At 38.2% G+C, this 26,395-nt stretch overlaps 1 protein-coding gene across 2 annotated transcripts in view; it reads left to right on the top strand.

Annotated features, from left to right (window-relative positions):
• The window catches only part of BANP (BTG3 associated nuclear protein), a 262,099-nt gene that overhangs the window by 40,736 nt on the left and 194,968 nt on the right, over nt 1-26,395 (top strand). For both annotated transcript variants that reach the window (XM_054049419.1, XM_054049420.1), the window contains 2 exons: nt 13,863-13,985; nt 15,310-15,485. In XM_054049419.1, coding sequence (XP_053905394.1) covers nt 13,863-13,985; nt 15,310-15,485 — 299 coding nt within the window. The remainder of the gene's footprint in view (nt 1-13,862; nt 13,986-15,309; nt 15,486-26,395) is intronic.

The following is a 26,395-nucleotide window of genomic DNA, read 5'->3' as shown; positions in this document are numbered from 1 at the left end:
GTTCTATATAAACAGACATGGTGGTGCTCACTCCTCTCCTGTGTCAGGAAGCCCTCAAGCTGTGGAACTTCTGCATTGCCCACTCCATATATTAGGAGGAATCGTACCTTCTGGGCTTGCAGAACGAACTGGCCAATCACCTCAAAAGGTCCTTTCATGGCCACGAGTGGTCCCTCCTCCCGGATGTCGCGATCAACATCTTCCAAAGGTGGGGATTTTCCGGATAGACCTGTTTGCGACGTGGCGCAACAGGAAGTTTCAACAGTTCTGTTCCTTCCTGAATCACAGCCTGGGCTCTCTCACAGACGTCTTTCTCCTCCCTTGGAAGGGGCAGCTGCTGTATGCATTCCCGCCCTTCCTGCTTGTTCACAAGGTCCTGCTGAAGGTCAGACGAGAGGGAGCATCAATAATCTCGATAGCACCAGTATGGCCATGTCAGCACTGGTTCACCACACTCTAGACTTGTCGGTGGACACGTCTATAACTCTGCCCCTGGTCCCGGACTTGATCACATAGGACACTGCTGACATCCCAATCTAGAGTCTCTCCACCTCACGACATGGAAACTCCATGGCTGAATCTGTTAGACCTTGCATGCTCAGACTCAGGCTATTTCTATACTACCATGGTAAGTCGACATATGCTACACAACTCCAGCTACGTGAATAACGTAGCTGGAGTCGAATTAGCTTAAGTCGAGTTACCACAGGGCCTACACTGTGGGGGGTCGATGGGAGAAACTCGGCACCACTCCTGCGACCGATTGGCGGAATGGGGTCACCAGTCACCCTCCCGCCGGCACCCGTCCTTGAGACGCGAATCCCCTCAATCGGGGAGATTCTACCGACAATTGGCCCACTCCGACTCCCAGTCCCACTCTAGATCCCAGTACAGGTCAAGCAGTGTGAGGCGTAGATCACTGGTCTTTTGATGAAGATCCACCGAATGCCGAAGATCCCCAGGGTCCTGCGGGAGGGACTCGTCCCGATTGGAGAGGTCAACGTCGAGGCACAGTGGCCAGCACCACAGTGAGGAGGCCCACCGGGCCAGCCGGTCATGGTCACTTCGCAGTGTCCGCTCTGCTTACGACTCTGGTGCTGATCAGGAGTCCCTGGTAGCAGGACAGGCTCTGGCACCAGTGGTACCGTCAACTTCATCGGCACCGCCTCTGGGCCAATGGCCAGCAGCGTGGTACCCCTGGAATCCTTGGGGATTCACCCAGCCTTCCCAGGCCGCCCGGTCAGTGGAGGGGACCTCAGATAGGCCATCGGCCACAGCATCCTGCCCTCCTCCGGAGGTGGAGGCCCCACACAGGAAGACACCCCCCCCTCCCAGGCCCATGAGGACCTAGGGGAGCAGCCAGTTGGACCACCAGGGGATGTGGTGGATTCCTCGGTGCTGGCTAGTCCTCCTCATCGCTAGACGAAGTGAATATGGGTTCCCCTCACCCAGTTCTGCAAGATGACGCCAAGCTCATCAGGAGCTTTTGAAGAGAGTTGTCTCTAATCTGGTGCTCCAGGCAGTCATCGGACTTACTGTTCAACGTCCTTTGATCCACGGTACCCGCTAGAGTGGCTTTACTCCTACATGAGGGGGTATCGAAAATAAGTAATGCCCTATGGCAATCCCCCTCCTCCCTACTACCCATCTCAAAAAGGGCTGAGCGCAAATATTTTGTGCCTGCTAAAGGCCATGAGTATCTCTATACTCATCCGGCCCCAAACTCCCTCGTAGTTGAGGCCATTAACCAGAGGGAGAGGCAGGGTCAACCCGGGGCTACGCCCAAGAATAAAGACTTGAAGAGACTGGATCTGTTTGAGCAAAAAATATATTAGTCTTCCAGCCTTCAGTTGAGAGTGGCCAACACCAAGCCCTCCTTGGCTGCTATGACTACAATATGTGGCAGTCTATGGCCAAATTTGATGTCTCGCTGCCCGAAGGGTCCAAGAAGGAATTCCGGGTGATCCTTGAACAGGGCACAGCTGCAGTGAGAGCGGCCCTCCCAGCAACCTCGGACGCAGCAGACTCCGCGGCTTGCACCATGGCCTCAGCCATCTCTGTGCGAAGGGCGTCCTGGCTGCTCCTCTTGGGTCTGTTACCAGAGGCTCGGCAATTGATGCAGGACCCCCCCTTCGACGGCCAGACCCTGTTTGCAGAACAGACGGACAGTAAACCGCATGGCCTTAAGGACTCCTGCACTACCCTGAAAACTCTGGGGCTGTACGTTCCCAGTCCAGCCCATAAGCGGTTCAATCCGCAGCAATCTCAGGGCCAAAGGAGTCTTTTCCGCTATTGTTGCACTAAGATGTTAAGGAGCCAAGTATGCAGTAATTTGGTGTCAGGATATCACAAGTCCAGGAAAACATATAGCTTCCAATGCAAATGTTTTAGTGTTGAGTTTCACAAGGCCAATTAAAACCCTTAATAACAAAAATTTGTCTACATTTAAGAGAGGAATACAATAATTTATACAAATATGTTGCTGAATGCATCTATCAAAACATTTTGATCTGACCAAGATTTGACCTGGGTTGATTCACATTTCCTAAGCCAATTGCTATTAGTTAAATGGTTTCTAATGAGACATTGTGAATGGTTGTTGAATGATTCAGGTGGCAGTTTATTAATGATGATTCAAGCATTTGAAAGATTAAAAACTAAGAACAGATTAGAGTTGACATTTTTTATTTGGGGCTTGACTTTTAATCAGGCATATAACAAAAACCTACCTTTAAAAAAAAGATATTACTTTAAATTCTTTTATCAAATTTAATACTGTTCAGTGAAACTTTTCAGTAACATGAACTTAACATAAACCCTACTTAAAATCTCTGCAAGCTTTAGACTTAGAATGATTTTATTATTTTTTAAAGGCAAAAGAAATCTGAGAAAATAATCTTAATGATAAATAAAGGAATTTACAGAAGGACATAGGTCTGTTTTATAATGGAACACACAGATATTTATAATGGTGCACCAAGAAACAACAGAGTGCTGAACACAAACACACAAAAAATTGAATTTGACATCTCAGAAATGAATCTAGTTTGATTATAAGTGGCCTGAAAATGAAAAACAAGAATAAATTCCTCTGGCTTTCATTAATAAAGATTTGGTAGGGTGACTGGCTTCTAAGATCATACAATAGAAGTGTAGAGATATGAAAGTCCTTGGATTAAAAAACAAAAGCATAGGATTGGATTAGAGGATTTGTGGGTAAATCCTAGTTCCCCCATCAATTATTGGATTCTATGAATGTTGTCATGAATTAAACACTTATGTTAGCCAGGTGTTAGATGTGACTGACTTGGGAGAATGGTTCAAGACAGTCCCCTTCATTTATTAATTTATTTCTCCCTCTGTCCAAGTAAATAGAAGGAGGAAATTGTACAATCTAGTTAGTTTATATTGCTGAGATAAAAATTACATTATTTAGAATAGTGGCTGCAATCCCTGCTATGTAAAATCATCAATATAAATAGCTTCCTTGAGTGTTTGTAAAGTGAAGAAGAGTGACTATTCAAGATAATATAATGTAGCCCTAAAAATTGTGATATAGGTTTGAAAGCAATACAACCATATCTTGGGAGCATATGTTATACACTGGATATTGATTGGGCTATAATATATTAAGTTTATAATAAACAGAAGGGGGCAGAAAATCCTTCTATATTAATCTGAGTTTACGTCATTGAGAGTTTAGAATGTATTGCCAAACATTTTTTTGAAAATGCAGAATCAGGTTGAGAACCAATTTTTCAAAGCAACCTTCCTTGAAATTTGCCCCATAAATCAGGGTACTTGCAACTAAGGTACCATAAAAAGAGTGAATCAGAAGAGATCATGTTACCAAATCATGACTGAAGGGGATTAACTTTCATCCCTCTTTGGAGGGCATTAGATGCATAATGCATAATGTCCAAGTTGTAAATAAATGTGCAGATTATTATGAGTCACACCAGAGTAAGGTGTCTATAACAAATGTCACCCATTACAAATATCTGCCAGAAAACTAATGGTCTGATCTTGTAATTTAATTAAAGTAATATATAAAAGTTCAGGTTTTTTTAAAAAAGGAAGAAGTAATATGGCCCATGAGGGTGTCTTTGGTGGATTTCATTTAATTTCTTTGGGGTAAGTGGATTGAACTTTAGATGAATAGGGTGAGACAGCCCAACTTCAGCAAGGTCTGTACAAGAGATTGGTATAGTGCCATATGCCTTAGCTGGCAGTTGATGCCATTTTAATGATACACTTCCAAATGTAAAACACAGCTTATTTGGAATCTGAAAGACTTTCCAAATAGACTTTTTCCTTTCTGTAGCACTGTGCGTTTTCATACATCTTTATCCCACTCTCTCTTTGTTCCACACTGAAGGGTGAAGTATGAGAAACTGACAGGAAAAACTGCGTATAACTTCTTTTAAAAATTATTTTTATTTTAAAACTGAGCAGCTGTGTTTGTTTAACATCACATACCTTAAGGGCGCACACACATGCTCCTGTCCTGGAATGGCAGCATAATTAACCATTTTATAAAATGATGCATTATCATGGTGCTAAGTGTGGATACCTTCATGGTTAAATATGAAAAATAAGATATCTTTCTATAATGCTAATATCAGTGGCTTATGTGCTTAAGGTGTCTTTTAGGTGTAGAACAAATACCACGCATGTTTTATTCCATCTTCATTCTCACACTCTGTCTTCAATTGCTGCACTTTTTCTGGCACTTTCCTTCAAAGGCTACTGTATAAAATTGTTTTTCCCTGGGTAAATCAGTTGCATGGTGAGCTGTGCAGCAAACCTTAAAAATGCCTATCATGTAATCATACTAACCAGTCACTGAGTAGTATTGAAGCTTTACACAAATCTTTGATCTAGGAGTAAAAATATTCTTCTAAAAATATATAAAAATATATACCAATGTGCACATAATGTTTAAAGCAAGTACAGTATTCATTGGGCCTTTTGCATATTACCTTAGTCCAGAGAAGCCTCATTAAACAGTTTTGAAGGAACATATTTAAAATTAAACTCTGGATGTAGTGGGCTCAGGTTGTGCAACTATTGACTTTTCTTATTTCTTCTGTCCTTGGTGTTTTTTGAATACAATGGCTCCCTCTGACGATAACAGAGATGTTGGCTAAAAAGCCCTCAAATCGAGGATATTAATGGCATGACAGGAATAAAAATGGTCCAGTTAATGCAATAGCATTCACTGAGGCACTGGAAATCTCTGGATAATTTCAAAAAATAAGCACAGATGTAATCAAATTTATGTGAGTATTAGTACCCAGGATAATTTGTCCCTTGATAGGAGTATGTCCTTTTTAGATAATAAAGTCTGCATTACTTAGAACTGTGGCTGCATTTTTTGCCCAGGAGAAATCTGGATAGTTAAAGTCTCCCATGAATATTGTAAACTGTGGTTTCAGATACCTTGAGAATTGGTGCAGGAATTTTTCATTTTCTCTCTTCTACACTCTCTTGATGGATGATAACTTATATGTTCTGTGATGCCTCTTTGGTTTCATTCCTTGACTCCTTACCTGAATAATTTTACTATCACATTCTGTTTAGTTGAATCTGTCTGACACTGCAGATACTTTTGAAATTTAAAATGTGTTCTCCATGGGAGAGACAACATGAGCGAGGTACTATCTTTTATAGGAGTAACTTCTGCTGGTGAAAGAGACAAGCTTTTGCACTACACAGAGCTTTTCTTTAGGTCTTTGTATAGTTTGAAAGCTTGTCTCTTTCACCAACAGAAGTTGTTCCAAAAAAAGGTATTACCTCATCAACCTTGTCTCTCTCTTAGCTGTGTTTGGTCCCAGGATATAACAACTCTGCAAATAATGTTCTCCATGTCCACTGAAGGTAGGACAAGAAGTAATGGGCTTAATATGTCGCAAGGGAGATTTAGGTTAGATATCAGGAAAAACTTTCTAACTATAAGGATAGTTGAGCATTAGAATAGGCTTCCACGGAATGTTGTGGAATCCCTATCATTGGATGATTTTAACAACAGGTTAGACAAACACCTGTCAGAGATGGTGTAGGTGTACTTGGTTCTCAATGCAGGGGGTTGGACTAGATGACCTCTTGAGGTTCCTTCCAGCCCTACATTTCTATGATTCTATGCTACCACAATAAAAACAATAATATTTTTAGGTGGAGACTAGCAAATATAAACACATCTTCTTTCTCAAAGGTAGTCTAACATTCTGTGAACCTAGAATCCTCCTCCTCTATGCTGGTCTCTCTTGTCAGTCATTCTTTCCTCTCACTCAGTGTGGAAGGATATCAAAGAAGTTCCTCTTCACTGTCTTTGTTTCACTCTAGTTGCCAGAATCATAGCCTATCCGGGTTGGAAGGGACCTCAGGAGGTCATCTTGTCCAACCCCCTGCTCAAAGCAGGACCAATCCCTAGACAGATTTTTACTCCAGTTCCCTAAATGGCCCCCTCAAGGATTGAACTCACAAGCCTGGGTTTAGCAGGCCAATGCTCAAACCACTGAGCTATCCCTCCTTCCCAAAGTTATCCGTGATCTTGGCCAGATTTACAAAAGCATTTAGCAGATAGGTGCCTAGTGGGATTCATAAAAGTGCGTAACCTGCTATCTGTATCTTTAGGCACCTGAATACCTTTGTAAATTTGCCCTCTTATCCTGTCTTCCTTTTCTTGCATTTTTTGTTTGCATATGGACTGTAATTTTTGGAAGTCTGCCTTCGTTCTGCAGTGTCCTCCACTCTTCTTATCATATATCTCCTATTCCAGTACCATTCTGTACACTTGATCTGTAATCCAGGTAAGTCTGGCCAACTCCTTTCCTATGAAGAATTATGTATACCTCTTCCTTAGTGGGAAAGCAAGTGAGGATGAGATCAACCTTTCTGATCCCTAGTTGCAGATGATCTTCAATGGGCTGCATTACCTGGCCATAACTCAGAAATTTAAGGCTCAGGGGATGGTTAACAGCCATACATTTCTTTTTATGTTTGGGTCAAAGATTTAGTTACTCTGTTTTCATTTTATATATAGCCATATCTATATATATCAGGTTTTGTTCACCTTAAGTTACAAGTTAGTAATATGTATTGTTCTATTTTTGCAACCTTCACCTGTCTCTGCCTAACAGTAGAATTTTAATAGTTAAAGGAGTTAATACCATTTCTGATTGTTTTAAAATAGCCCAGTTTTCTTAAACTCTGCCTCTGTCAATTGTAACACTGTCCAGAGCTACTGTTTTTTTCTATTTCTCTATATCACCAGTCAAGAGCTGAGGCCAAAGGGTTCTTTGGAGACCATATATTGCTGTAAATTTAGTTTTCAAAGCACTTCAGTTGTGTTACCAGTAACAGGAGTAATGAAGAAAATGTATGACAGTTGTATTTATAGACACACAGGTATTGTAAACCCCCTTAAGTAAGCAGCCTTTTTTTTTTGTGGTGGTAGGATCCTTGTCCCTTGTACCATCATCTTACTATTGCTTAGTGGGTAAACTTTTTGAAATTTTCATTTATGAATGGTTACAGTGGACCATGCCAATGTATTAAATGGCACCCCTCAGAGAACAATAAACCAAAACAGACTTTGTTTAAACAGCTTTCCTCATTGGTTTGTGAAATTTGTCTTGAAACCAGTAAATCATCTCTGTGTGCTTGTCAACCAGTTCAAAGCCTCTCTGTGTGTAGCTAAGGCTGACTGTAACACCAGCCTTTGTACATAAACTCTGCATAAATGTCTTTTGTAATTTGGAAAATCTCTGGTTCTAACTTACATATTTGAGCTGAAAATATCAGAATGCTTAAAATGTTAACACTGTTTTAATAAATGCTGTTTTTTGCTTTGCCTTTTTGTACTATCAATTGCCTACAACTTCATAAATCTGTTAAATACATAAGTTACTCTGGGATGATGGCTGGTGTACTTTGGCCCCTGTCTGTAAAGAACCTAATCATAAATGCTATCTTTATAAAGTCTGGCATTCTGTGATACTCCAGATGCTAGGGACTCAAAGATAATTTTCAATGACTGAACCCTTGTTACATTTTATGAATAAAATTATAGTTCTGGATGACAGTCAGCTGTGGCCGGGGGATGAGAGATGTAGATGACAAGGCTGCTTCAAGCATTAGTTACTGAATGTCTGCCGGATGGAGCTTTTGACACCTCATCCTCTAGACATCAGCTTGTTATTTTCCTTTACTGTGGTGCATGATGCATTCATGTGCATGATCTTTCCTCTCTGGGACTTTAGGGACCTGATTTTTTTAAAAAATTTGGATTTGTGCATTGCTTTGCAAGTAATGCAAATCCCCAAGTCATGGATTTCCCCATTCACTGGTAGTTGGGAAATCTCAAGTGCTTGTACAATTCCTGTTAGAAAGATCAGCCTAGAGTAGAAGAACCCTGTGAATGAAAGCAGTGTTGACCAAGATAAAAAAAAACAGTAATCTGCTGATCAGAAGAAGTGAAAAGATCTGTAAGAACAGATATTCTTCTTAAAGATGCACCCGGGTACCAGTGAAAGAAAAAAGGTGTGGATAAAGAAAGAGTTAAATTTTTAAAATGTTTTCCTGTACATTACTTATTTGTTTCCTTGTGGGTGCAGTTCTCTGATTTGTGCATGCATATGTGGGATTGTACATGCAGAGTAGGCTCAAAGAGTCTGTCAAAACATGGGGCTATGTAAGTTCCCCTCCGCCCATCCTACTTTCCTTACCAGTTGGAGTTTTGCTATAAATATCTCATCAGTCTATATAAGTGTGTCTAAGGATGCAAAAAGAGAAACTGCCTGTCTGAAATGTTCCTGTCTCAGTTTTTCCATAACTCATTTCCATCCATCTGGAGAAACTCTTGATCTTGTACATTATGGGAGATGAAATGTCAGTTGGTTCCTACTGTTTTATTTTTCTCTCCTAATTAGAAAACTAATCTGGGAAGGGGAGGAGATGTTGGTTTTAACGGTGGCAAAAGTTCTCTTCTTTTATTGTCTGCATTCTGTATGATTGAAAGGTGATTGTCCAAGAAAAAACAACAGCTAAGACTGATGGATATGAGTCATACATTTTCCGTGTTAAAAATTACCTTTGGCAGGAACTTTCCTTTGCAAAGTGTACAAGGTTCTTTTGTTTTTTAAAAAGTCAGAGACCAAAATATGAATACTTGAAAATAATTATATTACTTGAAAATCATTATATTTCATGTTCATTATTTATATAAATAATATTTTGTTTGGAGGTGTCATGGATTGTTGACCTGGTAAATTTTTTTTCAATCCATAAATATGTATTTACCTATAGACAATGTAGATTTTTTTTAAAAGAAATTGTTATTGTATTTAGAGTTCAAAAAATAACTATGAGTATTTTCTTTCCATACTTCCTCAGCTCCCTAATCTGTCCCCAAAAGTGTATATGCTGGCAGCATTGATAGGAAGAGTTGTCTCATTCTTCCTTTTGCTAGTTGATCTTTCTATGTTAACACAGGAGTCAACATCACATTATTATTCATCTTCATTGATGAATGTGCAGCTTCTGAGAAGCTCTGTCAGTTTCTGCACTGAATATTTAGTCTGTTTATTCTGCTTCCTTCTTAACTATGGAAGAGGAACAATTGTAATAGGCCTATCTAAAGATGATAATAAAATGTTATAATATTTTCCTCTTTCAGAGCTCCTAAGGCTAGCTGTGCCCAGGATTTTCATAGAATCATAGAATTGTAGGACTGGAAGGGACCTCAAGAGGTCTTCTAGTCCCGTTCCCTGCACCCAAGGCAGGACTAAGTATTATCTAGACCATCTTTGTCTAGCCTGCTCTTAAAAATCTCCAATGATGGAGATTCCAGAACTACCCTAGGCAATTTATTCCAGTGCTTAACTACCCTGACAGTTAGGAAGTTTTTCCTAATTTCCAACCTAACCCACCCTTGCTGCAATTTACACTCATTGCTCCTTGTCCTATCCTCAGAGCTTAACGAGAACAATATTTCTCCCTCCTCCTTGTAATAACATTTTATGTACATAAAAACTGTTATCATGTTCCTCCTCAGTCTTCTCTTCTCCAGACTAAACAAACCCAAGTTTTTCAATCTTTTGACCTGGTGTAGAGCTCGTTGGTAGTTTTGTAGGTATTGTGCAGACTTCTTCATATTGTCCCTGAAAACCTTCATCCGAAGGTCCTGTTCTCTTCTAGATTTTGCATTTTTTCTCTTGCAAGTGCAGAATTGAATTCTCTTTGAGAATAGTTCTGTAGATAGCTGTTCAGAATGCTGTGGTATTGTGATTTGTTTATTTTAATAAAAAAGCCCTGGCATCTTGGAGGATGGAGGAGTGTTTGTAAAGGGGCTTTATTCCACAAACTGATCTATGAAGGCACACTCTTGTGTCTGTGTAGTGTCCCATAGATTTCAGTGGAATTCCATGCAAGGGGGCCTCCGGTGTGGAGCAAGTTATAGGATTGAGGCATGGTGTGTAACTGTTGTCTCTTAAAAAAGTCATTATGCTTGCAGATTGGTAAAGTGGCCTAAATCATAAACTCCTTTATCTCCCAAATAGGTAATTGCTTGGGCTTGAAAACATCAGCCCAGAATAAACTTCATCTGGTATAAAGTACAGCAGCCTACCTCAGCAACATGTATTGCCAAGAGCACATCAGCCACTCTGGTGGCTCCCCTATAGGATACTGATCTAAATTTAAGATCTCGATCAAGTTATTTTTGAGGTTCTGAATGGACAAGAACCAGGTTACCTAAAGGACTTGCCTCATCCTCCGGACATGGATTGCCCTCGACAGCTCCACTCCTCAGGAATGGTAGAATGCATTAAGAATTGTAAACTCCTTCATCTTTAGGACCAATGTCAAATTCAATAAGTAATACAAGTGTCTTTGGACTAGTAGATGAAAAGTTTCTGTTTCCATGTTCTGTATCTACCACCAGTATTTCCTGGCACTAGATGGGGTGCTATGTACTGTTATTCTGAAACCAGATGTAGCCTCCCCACACTGTTAAATTAGCCAGTGCCAAAGGGTTAATAAATCTGTGTCTGGATTAGTAACCCTGGGTTTAGTGCTTCCAGATAGAGCCTCTTTCTAGCTTTTTTTGTTTGTTTTTGGTTTTGCTGTGACCCAGTTTCCTCCCCAGAGAGACTATTGTCCCCAGCAATTGTTGAAGCGGAGTAGCTATTTAGTTCCAAAAGGATAACATAATACACACAATTTGGCAGTTGCTTGCTTACAAGGACTTAATCATGGTAATTGTACATGGTGTCTGTATAAGTCTGTGTGTGCACCATGATATACAGCACTTTTTCAACAAAAGCATGTTTAGTGGCCATTCATGGAGTATAGTGGCTTAAAATCCAAATCACCGTGGCTATCGCCTCACTACTTGTATTCCATGTGACCCATTTGGCTAAATTAATCCCTGGTGTAAGACCACTGATTTCATGGGCTTTTACTGGGGACAAATGTGGCCTCATACATAAACACTGAATGAAGCAACCATGAGCATGCTGTGGTGCTATTGCAGAAGAGGTGGGGTAAACAAAAAATTGCAGTGTATTGGCAAAGCAAAATTCACCCCAGTACTGAGGAGCCAACACACTATGTGGATCTTAAATCCAATGTTAATGGCTTATATCAGGTTTCCTCTCCATTCATTTTTAAGTTTGCTTATGTTAACTAAACTCCACCAGGCACACTTTAAAATGCTCTTAAAAATGAATTAGTTATTTTCTTAAAAAATAGGTTTTTCCCATGTTATATCAATTCTGAGTTCTAAGACTCTGGGGTGTGGGGAAGAAAGCCTGAGGACTTCATAAATAGAAGCCTAATTTTACTGCATTTATCTCTATAGCTGCAATTAATTATTCAGCGTATCCATTAAAAATTAAGCCTTAGTAAGTGACACTTTTAAACATGCATTCAAAATTTATTGAAAATGGGGGAAATGATGATAAAAAGAACAATGTCTAAAAGAAAAATAAAATGTCTTAAAAGAGTCTCAATCTGTCCTTAAAAACTTCAGTATATAACCTGTAGTACATATAAAAGGTGGAAGCGGAGGGGAATAGAGCCGGGAAGCAATGGGAAGGAGTGGGTAGAGCAGGGCAGCTTCCAGTGTTGCTAACTTTCATGATTTTATTGAGAGTTTCATGATATTCACTGCTTTCTTAAAACTGCAGCTGCTGAAATCACGAGATTACATGAGAATCTGAGCTTTTGTTAGATAAAAATTCTAATTACATAGTCATGGAGAAATGCTTGAAAATGTGACTTGAGTGCACCATAAACACTCAGAACCCAGAAAGCAAATAAAAAGAATTTCAAATGCATTATTTAAAACAATCTCATGATTTTAGGCCAGTCTTGTGATCTTTTGAGACCTGACTCATTTTAAACGTTTGGGGTTGGCACATACAAGGCCCAGTACATTCTGTACTTGTTCACAGTTCGATTAAACCCCCTCCAGAGCGTGTGAGGTTCATAGGGCTTCAGAGCCAACAGATGGTTGTCAATCTATAATTAATCCCATTTGTTATGGGCAACAGATACAGTTATACATAGATTACACACACATCCCTTGGCAGTGGAGCTAGAATGCTGTTCTTTTAGCTCATAAAACACAGACTTCCATCATGAGAGATAAAGAACAACTCCCTTAATTTATGGTTAGTTCTTGTAGTATGTGGCTTATTGTTTCTGTAGGCCAGTCATGAAAGGGGTGACATCACATGCATATAGAGACGTACATATACACACACAAACATACAGTATGTAACAGCTGAAATAGATAGAATATTGCTATCAGATTGCTCATGTTATTTCTTATGTGTGATTCTAATATCTGGCAGACTAAAGTTAAGAAAAATAAATAAATATCAGTGATATTTTTCAGATGTTGACCAATAAAAAACAATAGAAAAAGTGTGTACAGTGATGAGAAATTAGCTAGTCTTCTCTTGCCACCCCAGCAGGGGAAAATGTGTGTGTGTTTTAAGCCTATCATTGAATATAATGAAAACATTTAGTTTTTCACACCAAAACTATCCCATACTTTTTGAAAGATTTTTGTAATGGCATGAGAATAATAGGATGATGATAATCTCTGAAACCAATTAAAATAATAAACTGCATGCCAAATAAGTTTATTTACTTTACCTTTGTTTTTATATTAACCCAAAATGTTACCCTATGCATTTTTTGTTTGGATCATGGAATTCTTAACAGATTTTTTTTGCACATTAAATACACGCAAACAATGGCCTAGTCCCATCAGTAGCTAAAATTAGAGTCTTTTCCCTTTTCTCCGTTCTGTCCCCATGTCCTAAAAAAAATAGATTTGTTAGAAGATCAGATGTCTTCTCGGTTAAGCCCATCAGCTCAGTTTACAGCAGAATGCCTTTCCCCTCCTTTTCCTTTGGGGGAAATATTCCATTAAAATGTTCCTTTTTATTATACAATGGCCAGTTTACCTCACAAAATCTTCACCCTTGTAATAATTCTCCAAAGCAGAAATTTGAGGGCTCTTAGTAACTTTTTTTGTTTACAGACTTCCTCCTGGTTATCTTGAGTTGATAAATTCTTTATCACTCTGGAAGGGGTCACAGACTGTTAATAATTTCAGTGAAGCAGTCAGTCCCTTGGAACTGTATGGTTGTCAAATATGTGGATTACAAGCGGTAGCATTTGTACATAGTAAATAGCTCTGATGTGGGGGGTGGAGGGAAAACAAACCCAGAAACAGCCTTTCAGTTTTAGTGTAAGAGTTCATTTAAATACAAAGACTGGCTTAATGTATTATTTCAAAAGGTTTGCTTCTTTACATTCTATTTCTCTTTGATTTTGTCTTGTAGTGTTGTCCCACAGACTACAGTTATACTGAACAATGATCGGCAGAATTCAATAGTAGCCAAGATGGTTGGGCAGGAAGAGCCATTGAGCAGAACAGCGGATTCTCTGGAAAATATCCTTAGCAAGTTAGTAGCAACAATTGCAATCCTTCCCCTACACGTCATTAGTTCTTACAGGAAATCCAATCTACTGCAATTACAAGTGCAAAATAAGAACATCCTAGGCAACTGAGCTTGAGGAAAAAATATTCACAAAGTAGTGAAAAGGGCCAAATTGACAGCCCGGCATAGCAAAGTCATCTATCAACAGAACAGGTACAGCGCAGTGCCTCAACCTTGTGATGAGTTTTGCGATGTCGACTCTTGTCCACTTTGAACTGTACTGAGACCTCCCAACTCATTAACGAAAGGACATTCAGTGGCCGTCCGTAGTAATAACTTTTGTTCTGGCCAAGGCTGGATTTGACCTAGTTACTTGAAAACAAAGGCTCAGTATAGAAAACTGTTTGAAGTAACAAGCCATGCTAATTTAACAGTTATGTAAAGAAGTTTCTTTATACTTATTGGTTATAGGTTGTGTATAGACATTTCAGTGATAAAATTTTCAAATAAACTTAAACAGCAAACTACCTTCTGAGTAATTAACATTAGATAGTAACTATAAAGCAAGCCAAAGAACACTTACTTTTAAACAAATATTGACACTTACAAAAGGTTTTCATCTTCTAATGCGTTTAATGTATTTGTGAATAGTATGTATAGCGTTTTTGTGCAATTTGTATAATGTTAACACATGAAAATTTATTTTAGAAAGCTGGGGTTATTGTTAAAATTTCTGACATCTGTACAGAACATGTTTCTTTCTATAAACTTTCCTAGCTCTTTTTGGAGGCTAATGGAGTCAGTTGAGATGTCTTCAGTTCATTCATGCCATACAATTAATACAATATACATTTTATTTAAAGCTTGCTTAACTGAATAGCTAAACGCTATGGAAGAAAATTAGTCAATTCAGTTTTCTATAAATTGTCCTTCATCTGAACCAGAGGCAAATGGATTTATTTTTATTTAATGTCCTACAGGGAGTCATGTTTTGATGCTTTCTGAAGAAGAAACAAAATTCTCGTGTAGCTTCTCGTGTATTAATTTTTGTTAATATCAAAACATTTTTGGGTTTTATGTTAACTTAATTTGCAGAAATATAGTATGTAATTCATTACTTGATGTCAAACACCTGCTGAATGCAAACAGTTTTAGGGTTATTCTGCTACTGCACTCTTTTTAACTAGGTAGCTCTTAATCTAGACAGACTAGCTTTTACAAGAAAAGTCATACAGTCAGTAAGAAATCAAGTTGTTAATATTTTTTAATGCACTAGTAACAGTATATTACATTCTTCGAGTCTAGAATCGTGCTTTGCCAAAGTGTGAATTCTTCTTTTCTTTCTCAGTGCTGTTCCTGGTCGTAGACAGAACACCATTGTGGTGAAGGTGCCAGGGCACGATGACAGCCACAATGAAGATGGAGAGAGTGGGTCTGAGGCCAGTGACTCAGTTTCCAACAGTGGCCAGTTAGGAAGCCAAAGTATTGGGAACAATGTTACTCTTATTACACTGAACTCTGAAGGTATGTGATCAAACTGTAAGGCCATTTGAGCAAAATGAGCAGGATGGAGGAATGAGCTAAAATTCTATCAGAAGCTCTTGAGATCATGTCACAGTTCAGTCCTTAAAGAACTATGAAAAAATGTTGAAGTGACCTATCCTATAGGAAGCATCAGATAGGACCGAGTAACAAGCCAAAATAATTCAGTTCCCTTTAACTTTCTGTTCACTTTTCTAGGCAAAAGAGCAAATTAAGTGAATTTGTAATACTCAATAGGCATGCCCCAGAGCACAGCCCTTGATTTAACAGACTCTTTTGCATTAGCAGTATAAGAACACTTAATTTCAATGTTTTTAAATTTAAAGATTTGCAAAATGATAGCTAAATACTTTGGTCCTATCTCAAAGTTGAAATAGAGAGCTAGGGTAATAACTGCATTCTCTGGGAAGCATCAAAATGTCCCAATTCATTGCCTCCTGTAACTTCTTATGCCATTCTACTGATGCTGAATTCTTCTGAAAGTAAACCGTTAGTTATTTTGGAAACTCTAAACAGTTTTTTAACAGGAAATTCCTATAAAAATGTATTGTTTATAGGATAGTTCTGTCAACAGTTTCACAGTTTTCTACAACCTCTACACAACCCAAAATCTCTACAAAACAAAGACAGTGGAATATAACACTTTGAAATGTGTCTTCTGTAGACAATCTGTTATATGTTGTAAGTACTTATGGTATTAAAATACAAAGTGAATGCTAGCTGCTATATTTTATGCAATCACAAAAATGATGAAACTATAAAACAATTAGAAGGACACACGTTTTAGGTGAAAAGTGTCATGTAAGTTAAAAAAAAAAAAGATCACAATAAATCATAGGTTTTTTTATAATTGGTCTGATTAATCATGTCACTAATTTTTAAACAGAGGCCTGTAATTTGAACCTTAGACCATAGAGTATTTTAATTAAGATCATTACCCACCAACTCTTATTTTATTGAATTCATAAGTGAACCATTCCTTATATTTATTTCATATATGTTAGTTTGTATTTATATTCATGCACCACAGGGGAATATATTAGTATTTGGGTACTCAATTTATCACATCTTAATGCCTGATTTTTCAGAAAATGATGACCATCTACCCTCTGAAAAACAGGTCCCTTTAATGTATCTTACACTGAGCACCCAAAAACTGAGGCTCTCAGAATGACTAGCCACTTTTGAAAATGTTGGCCCATGCTATTTGGGGCAGAGACTGTACATATTTAATATATACATAGGTTATTGTCACTACCAGAAATAAATTAATAATGGTTTGACTATTTCTCATGGAGAGCTTCTTGACTCTTCCAACCTCTGACATGTCTCCTGTGGCAAAATCTGTGTCCAAAAAGTAGTTTTTATTGGGGAGAAAGACAGGGGATCCAAATTTTGAAGCACCCACATTACAAAATAGGCTGGCTGAGGATAGTAATGGCATTGCCATTTGAAAAATCAGGTCCTGTAGCAATGGGACTTGGAATACTTTATTTGTGCAGTTGCTGATGTTTTTGGCAATTTATTTATTTATGTATGTTAAGAAATTGAGTTTCACTGTTCTGGTGTTTACAGAGTCAAATTCTTCTATCTGACACATATGTTCATGTCCTATTGGCTCCCATTGTGAGGACATTTGTTCATACTTTGTGGATAAAATCATGTGGAGTTAGTCCCAAGCTGACTGCTTCATCAGGGTCAGGAAATATCTTAAAGGACGAATGCCAAGTCATCTGCTCTCAAGTTTCAGCCAGTGTCACTCTCTGAGATACTAGATGTGTTGGGTGTACTTCAGTTTTACAGTCCATGTTCTGGACACATGTGTTCTTCCTCGCTGGAAAAAGCCATTGAGAAGGAGGCTCAGTCAGATAAGACTGAGGCTTATATTGGTTAGCTGGGGGAAGCAACTGGAAGATGTGGCACTGATGGCATTTGGCCTTCTGATTGCTGTTTTATTGTTTCTTTTCACAATGTGGAATTCTGATTAGATCACTGGCTGCTGCTAGATGATTTGGTAGGAGGAACGGTTAGGAGCGCGTTTTCCATTTACCAATGCCTAGGAGGGTTGTGACTGTTCAACTGGACCTTGCGACTGTCAGAAGTGCCTTTGTCACTTTGAGATTGGATTAGTGCAGTATATTGCACGTGGGGCTACATCTTAAATACATCCAGAAACTAAACCTGGTGCAGAATTTGGCAGCTCATTTGCTCTAAGCAGTGAGCGTTTTACACCAGTGCTCCATGATCTGCAGTGGCTGCCATTTGGTTTCTGGGTGGAGTTTAAGGTCCTGGTTTTGACGTAGAAAGCCCTGAATGGCATAGGATCTGCCTACCACTCTCCTCCATGCCACATTTGTGGCCTGCAAAGATATTAAATTTGGAGTTCCTTCAGTATAAAAGATGGGAGCTGCAGACATGGTGTTCTCAATCAGGGCCCCTTTGTATATACCTTCATTGGAGCTAGGGGGCTCATGCTAAAAATAGCTGTGTGGATGTTGCGGCACCAGCAGAGGCTTGGAATAGCCACCTGATATCGGACACAGGAAGTAGAGTGAGCTTGAGCTCCAGTGGCTAGACCAGCTTCTGTTGGTGCTGCTATGCCCATTCAGCTATTAGCATGCAAGCACAAGCCTTGCTAAAACAGATCTCTCTACCTGGGCTGGGGGGCTTGCTCCCAGCTGCAATGTAGACATATGCCTTGACTTTGGAACTCATTTTCACCTCCTTCATTTACTTTTGTCTGAGTCTGTTGACCAGTAGAGTGTACTGCAAACTCTTTGTCAGTTATTTGTTGCAGGGACGAAGTTTCTAATACTATGAAAATATTTGTTGCAATCTGCCCTCTTTGACATGCTTGTTTGGCATAGGTTTGTACAGAGACAGATGTTGGCCTTTTATGTGATTGTTGTATATGTAAATGTAGGTGAAACAGCTAATCCATTAATGTCTCGCATCCGATTTACCTTGGACCTTTGGTAGAATCATCCATTAAAAATCTCTCTGAGGTTTATGAATGCTTTGAGAAATGGATTAGCAATTCCCCTTCTGCCCCTCCTTCACTGCAAGATTACTCGGCTGTAGAGAATACTAAGGAAACGAGTTTACCATATGTCACAGAAATTAAATGATTAATGAGAAAAGTTCTGCAGAATGATAGATCTGTCTTGCAGATTCCTTTTCGTTACTGATAAAAGCTAAAAGTTGCAGTTTACTCTTATATTTTGCAAAGAGCAGATTTTTGAATGGCAAAAGTTGTTCAGAGAAATCTTGAATGATCATAAAAATTTGTACTATTTCTTGAGAGGCCAAAATGGCACAGAACAAATAAGCCTATCTAGTGGCAACAAAAATTACCTAATCCTATCTACTTTACAAAAATAATCATGTTTAAACAGGTTTGTGAAATGCTATGGTTTCTGTCAAAGGATAGTCCCAATCCTGTAAAGGGATCCACGTGGACTGACCATTGTGGACCTGCAGAGATATAAGGGTCTGTCATTGCCCGTTTAGATGCCTTTGCAGGAACAGCATCTATATGATAACATTATATTACTTGTCAGTATATACAAAAACCATGTTATAACCATGTTGAAGAGCCATGTTTTAGCTCTTGTAGATTACTAGACTAAAACATAGTTTTCCAATATGATTGTAACATGTTTTTTTCTATCCACAGAGGCAAGAATAAACCATGTTAAACATAGTTTGGGCACAACCGGCTTTGAATATGGTAATTTATGTTGTGACAGTGTGGATAAGGCCAAAATTCTGTCAAGACATACCACAGGCTTTCAAGACATATCACGCAATAATCCTATCTGGGGGATGTTACTGTGCCTCATTCCTTGTAGCTTGTGATGCTTCATAAACTAACCTGGAAATTATTTCAAGTCACTATATCTAGAGACTCAGCACTACGGAACGGATGCTTGTAAGGTGCTGAATGCCTCCTCAGAGGCAAGGGGATTTAGCACCTTGAAGAATCAGGTTCATAGTATTGGATAACCACATATTTAGGTGTTTGTTCGCTGTTTACATAGGCCATTTCCCCTACCCAATAGTCTTTCTCAGTCTTAGCAACACAGTTTGTGCTCCATATCTGAAAAATCCGGGTATTACTAGAGGTGCACTGAATCAAACCCCCAGATTCAAGAAGCTCCAAGTCATGAATTTTGAAGCTTGTTTTTATTAATAGTTATTCAAAATAGTTTTGTATGTGCAGTAAAGGATAGTTTTTGTTTCTTAATAAAACAGTCTGCTTTAAAAAAAATCATAAAACCCTAAGGTATTAACCCATATTATAAATACAAATTATTGCCTGCAGAATTTCAGTTTTAAAAATTTTGCAGTAATTTATATGAAAAAAAGCATTTGAAAGTGACACGCTTTTAATTTTTATATGTTAAATTTCATCCCCTTAAAATGGGGCTCACAGTGGAAATACTGACGACTTAGTGAAATACAAATGGGACTGTAGTAATAAAAACTGGTGCATATGAAGTAATCATGCTGTATTGAAGATAAAGCTCAACAACATGTGTTTTTTGGAGAACAATATCGGTCAAGAAATTCCCAGTGTGAGTCCGTATTAAACAGGCTGAAAGACTTATTTTAAATAATAACCATTACTTTCTCATGTTCTTACATTAATCCCATATTTTTTGGCATAGAAAATAGCAGGTGCATCCTTAATTAGTCCACTAAGAAATAACATTCTTTATACTGAACTCATATTTTACCCCTCAGCTATTAATAACACTGTCAGCAAAGATTAGCCTATTGTCATTTTGAGTGTAGGCTTAATAAAGAGTGTGTCTTGTACAGTATATAACATCTTAGTTACAGCCTGAGTTTATCTCTTGGGAGATCAGAGAAGCGTGGTGTGTGAGGATTGGTTGTATGAAGAGTAGTACAAGGACATGGCGAAATATTTTAGATTAAAAACCATGTGTCTGAGGATGCGTGATCAAGTAATGTTGATGCAAGTTGGAAACCTTTATTCCAGAGTGTCTCTTTTGGAGAGACTACCTCTTCCAGAAATAATATTGTAAAAATAAACGCCACTGGTTTGCTAAGTGATTAAATATGGGTAGTGAATCAACTTAAAAATGGTGCTTTGTTTGGGCCTTCCGTTTCTGGAGTTCTGGGTTTAAGCCTTCGTTTGATTACTAAGTGAAAATAAGTTTGTGCTTACCTTAGTCCACATCAGAAAATCCCCCATTCAGTTTGGCATCACTAATAGTCTCATACTAGAAGGGCTTTAGACTGGAATAGCAACTGTGGCAGTGCTGATGAGGGGTTAGGCTCACATCTTGGGTTGTGTGTGGAAGCTGCACAGAAACTGCTTATGCTAGCCGGTGTCATTAATCTTTTTGCTTTCATGGACATCAAATGTACACATATTTAACAAAAAAGGTTTAAAAACCTCCTTGAATCATTTCTACTTATAGCTGCCCAGTAATTTAGTTGGCACTGATGACTGATTCCCCCGATTGTAATGCTATCACTGCTAGGCCTGGTCTATACTGGGGTGGGAGGGAGGATTGATCTAAGTTATGCAACTTCAGCTACGTGAATAATGTACCTGAAGTCGACGTATTTAGATCTACTCACCGCGGAGTCGACAGGCGAGTGCTTGGGGGTCGATTTATTGCTAGACTAGACGCGATAAATTGATCCCCGCTGGATCGACTGCTGCTTGCCGATCCGGCAGGTAGCGTATACATACCCCTAGACTGAAAGATAGTGTGTGTTTCAATAGCACGCTGATGAAACAGGCATGTATTATTGAAGTGCTTCCCTAAGTCCTTGCCATTGATTGAGTGGCAGTATAGCTACAAACTTTTTATTCATACCCTTGAAAGGGAGCGATACTTTAAGTTGAAGAAGAAAGCAGTCTTAGCATGAGGAAGCACACTGTCAATATGTATCCAGACTTTTGTGCAAACACCTTTTAAAATTATAGTAGAGGTCAAAGGAATTATTGCTGAATTGAGAAGCAAAGGTGAGATGCAACACTTACCACCTATGCCTAGGAGAAATGAGAAACTTGGATAATCTGAATTTTCTTTTCAGTGCAGCTGGAAAAGCAGAAAGGCTTTTGAACAAACATATATAGTGCATCAACCAGAACATATACTGTAGTTACAACTATCAGATCTTTAAAGCTGCTAGCAATATTTTTTTTCTTAAAGATGAGACTAGTTGAATATGTGTGTCAGTAATTCAAACTTCTCAAGACTTTAATGAGGGTACAACATCTACTTTTTAAAGTTTATCATCCATGTGTTCTTTTTTAAGATATATTTTGACTTTTGTGTCTCTGGGTCTTCTTTTCTGTTGGTTATTATTTTGAATAAAAATCCCCAATTAACTCACTGCCTTTACATAAAATATTTCTGTTTATCAGAAACTGAGGAGACAGCTATTTGATTTAGCTGACATGGGTTATCTGAAAAGAATATAATTCCCCCCCCCAATATTTAATCACTTCCAAAGCAAATTAAGCTAAACTGAATTAAGGTCACTAGAATTCTAAATGAGTGTGTCCACACAAGGGACAGTTTAACTAATCCAGGTTAAATTCTCATTTTAATTCATTTGAATTAATTTTCCTGAGTGTCCCTGTATAGCCAAGCCCTAATATACCAGTGAAAACAAGAAACCAAAGTTATGCAGATTTTAAAGCATTGATTATATGTATCTATAGGAAGACAAAATAAATAATATCAACAATTACTCCATTGGAATAAATGCCAAGAATCATAGCCAAATCTCCAGTGGAATACCAAAAACATGTGACTGAAAGCTGCCTGTCTTTTATCCTGCCTTCTGAAGTTAAATCTTTTACAATCTTTTTATATAGTATTTTACACTCCAGGGGGAGCTCTGTGTCAAGTGAACGCAACTAAAGCTTTTTTGGTTGCATCTAGTTTAATTTACACACTTTTAAAAAAGAAATTAAAATGTTTCATAATGTTTGATTAATTAATATTTGTAGTTGATATAGACCTAAGAAGGGAACTGAAATATAAATTATTTTTCTGTATGGGATTTTCTTATTCTTTACATAATTTGCCTGTAAAATGTACGTACAATTTTACAGGCAAATGTACTATTTTATTGAATGTCCCACTCTGGTTAAAATAGATTGAAGTCTTTCTAGGTGATATAGGTTAAAACTTCCAGAAATGCTGAAGTGACTTGAGCCTAAATCTCATTTTCAAAACAGAGTGAGGCACTTAACGGCTTACGTTTCATTGACAGTTAATGGAAGTAAGGCTCCTGAGTGCCTAAAGTCACTTTTTAAAATGGAATTTAGGCTTCTAAAATCAATTAGGTGCTTTTGAAAATGCTACCTATAGACTGAAAGATGTGTGTTAAACACTTTTTAGATCCATGATCCATGACAGAGTTTGTTGTTATCCTTTCGTTGTTGAATGTGTGCTCAGGGTAACACAGAGCAATATTTGGAGGAATCATTGGATTAGAATCGGCTAAACTGCTGGCTCTGTTTTGACTGTTTCGATTTACTTTACAGTTATGATGAGAAAAATGAACTGTTTTAGTCTTTTGCTATATGCATTTCTAGTTGTCAAGGTCATAAATATGAAGATTATATCTTGAGGTGGAAGCACATCAATGGAGTGTCCATCTGCAGTGAAGTGTTTTCATATGAGTGACAAGGTGATAGGTTGAATATTTGTCAAATGTAGTATTAAATGTTCATATAAATCCATTTTTTCCCTCTGAAGTATGGCTTTTAGATATTTGATGAGTTACCCGAATGTTTCCATGTGCACACTGTTCCCATCTGCTTCAGAAGTCTTTTGGATAACAGTCATTCTCTGAATATATAGACATTCTTGTTTCAGTACAAATGCTTACTTAAAAAAACATTCTTATGAGTTATAGCATGACCTGTCAAGTATTAAACAAAACATTTTGCCATGCCAGCATTTATCAATTTGAGTAGAGACTGGTCTTCTCAAAAGTTCTGGTGAATAAAAACAGAGTTAACATTCATGAAAACCAACGTTTTTTTTTTCTTTTTTCCGCTTTCTCATCAGGCACTGTAAATTTTTCTTACTCTAGAGGAAACCGGAGTTTAAGACTGTCCATAGAGATCTTTTTCTTTTCATTGTTCTTAATTAAAAGTAACTTTTTTTGACAGTGCAGATTTTTTAAAGTGTATTTTGTTTTGTTTTTTAAATATGAAAGGTTAGGGGGGAGAGATTTTATGACCACGATTAATTTGAGGTTGACATTAGTGATAGATAGATGTGCCTTTGTTCTCTGTTTTGTTTAGCAGTCCGATATTATTGTCACATTAACATTTTCTTAATGTCGTTTTGATGGGCAGCATATTCTCAACCTTTATTCAACTGTTGCAACTTTTTTGTCTGAGAACTACTTTTAGTTAAAGTTTATAAAAAAAAAATAAATCAATCATTCTGAAAATTCTCATTTAAGATTCTGGTACCCACTTTATGCTGTCCCCATTTATCTTCTAACGATTGCTCAGAGACTCTCACCGACTGCTACTTACGGACTGGTTGTGCATAGGAATTCCAGCAATATATATTTTTAGGTATATGGTGCATTTACCCTCACTTGGTCTTTTAGCTTCTATTAGGTATGGGATGGATGTGTGTCTGTTATATTTTGGGAGGGTGTTGGGGGGGAGAAAAAGGGAAGAATCATTGATCTACGCTATCTTCTGGAAAGGCCCCCAAAGCATGGAATAAGTTACACTTTCTCTTTCTGAGTTTGTGTATCTTGACTACAGCTGTGTGACTAACCGATATTTTTGACTTGCTGACAGTTCTGAATAATCAGAAAAAAAACTGGTTTGAGTTGAACCAAAACTGAAGATTTCAGAGTTTTTGGCAAATTGAAAAAGTCAGGAAAAATTTGTTGCGGTATTTTTAATAAAAGCAAAGGCAGTTTCTGAAAGAGACAGTATTAAAGGCACAACCTCAGATTATCCTGATGTGAAGGAAATATAGGAAGAATACTAAGAGACCAGTATGGCCCCATCAAGAGATCTTTAATGACCTGAAAATCCAAAAGGAATTGTATAAAAAGTGAAATATGGATGAATTGCTAAAGAAGAGTACAAAAGAATAGCACAAGCATGTAGGGACAAAATCAGAAAGGCTAAGGCACAAAATGAGGTATTGTGTGAAGAAGTACTTCCTTTTTGTTTGTTTTAAACCTGCTGCTTAAGAATTTCATTGCTTGACCCGCGGTTCTTGTGTTGTATGAAGGGGTAAATAACACTACAATTTACCGCTCTCCATTCTGAAAACCGACCATTTATTCCTAGCCTTTGTTTCCTGTCTTTTAACTAGTTACTGGTACGTGAGAGAACCTTCCTCTTTGTCCCATGACTGCTTACTTTGTTTAAGAGCCTTTGGTGAAGGAACTTGAAGTCCAAGTATGCTATATACATTGGATCACCATGTTTCTGACCTCCTTCAAAGAATTCTAATAGTTTGGTGAGGCATGATTTCACTTTACAAAGGTTGTGCTGACTCTTAGCCAACAAATAGATTACATTCCACAGTTAGTAGTTCTGCAATTTCATATTTGAGTACCTTCAGAACTACTGGGGGAATACCATCCGGTCTTGGTGACTTATTACTGTTTAATTTATCATTTTTTTCCAAAACCTCCTCTGTTTGCACCTCAATCTGGGACAGATACTGGAACAAATTATTAAACAATCTATTTGTAAGCACCTAGAGGATACTAGGGTTATGAAGAATATCCATCACGAATTTGTCAAACACAAATTGTGTTAAATCAGCCTAATTTCCTTTTTGACTGGGTTAAAGGTCTAGTGATTTCGGGGTGAGAGGAGGAAGTAGTAGACAAGATATATCTTGATTTTGGTAAGGCTTTTGACACAGTTCTACATGACATTAGGGTGACCAGATGTCCCAATTATATAGGGACAGTTCCGATTTTTGGGTCTTTTTCTTATATAGGCTCCTATTACTCCACACCCCCTGTCCTGATTTTTCACACTTGCTGTCTGGTCACCCTACATGACATTCACATAAGCAAACTAGGGAAATGTGATCTAGGTGAAATTACCTTAATGTGGGTGCACAATTGGTTGAAAAAACATACTGAAAGAGTAGTTATCAATGGTTCGCTGTCAAACTGGGAGGATGTATAGGGCAGGGGTTTGTGCAAGGGTCTGTCTTTGGTCCAGTACTATTCAATAGTTTCATTAATGACTTGGATAATGGAGTGGAGAGTGTGCTTATAAAAGTTGCAGACGACAACAAGCTGGGAGGGATTGCAAGCAACTTGGAGGATGGGCTTAGAATTCAAAATGACTTTGACAAATTGGAGAATTGATCTGAAATAAACAAGATGAAATTCAGTAAAACTGATATCAGGTTTAGAAAGCCTGATCTATGAGAAAAGGTTAAGAAAACAGGGCATGTTTAATCTTGAGAAAAGAAAACCGAGGGGGGACCTGATAGGTCTTTGGATATGGTAAGAGCTGTTATAAAGAGGGTTGTGACAATTATTTTCCATGTCCACCAAAGATAGGACAGAAGTAATGAGCTTAATCTGCAGCAAGGGAGATTTAGGTTAGATATAAGGAAAAAATTTCTAAACATAATAAGGATAATTAAGTTCTGAAATAGGCTTCCAAGGAAGATTATAGAATCCCCCTCATTGGAGGTTTTTAAAAACTACTTGAACAAATGCCTGTTAGGAATGATGATCTAGGTATACTTGACAGGTTTCAGAGTAGCAGCCGTGTTAGTCTGTATCCGCAAAAAGAAGAACAGGAGTACTTGTGGCACCTTAGAGACTAACAAATTTATTAGAGCATAAGCTTTGGTGGACTACAGCCCACTTCTTCGGAT

The sequence above is a fragment of the Malaclemys terrapin genome, chromosome 14 (genome assembly GCF_027887155.1).
Source record: "Malaclemys terrapin pileata isolate rMalTer1 chromosome 14, rMalTer1.hap1, whole genome shotgun sequence".
NCBI lineage: Eukaryota > Metazoa > Chordata > Testudines > Emydidae > Malaclemys > Malaclemys terrapin.
This window is presented reverse-complemented; position numbering and strand designations above follow the sequence as displayed.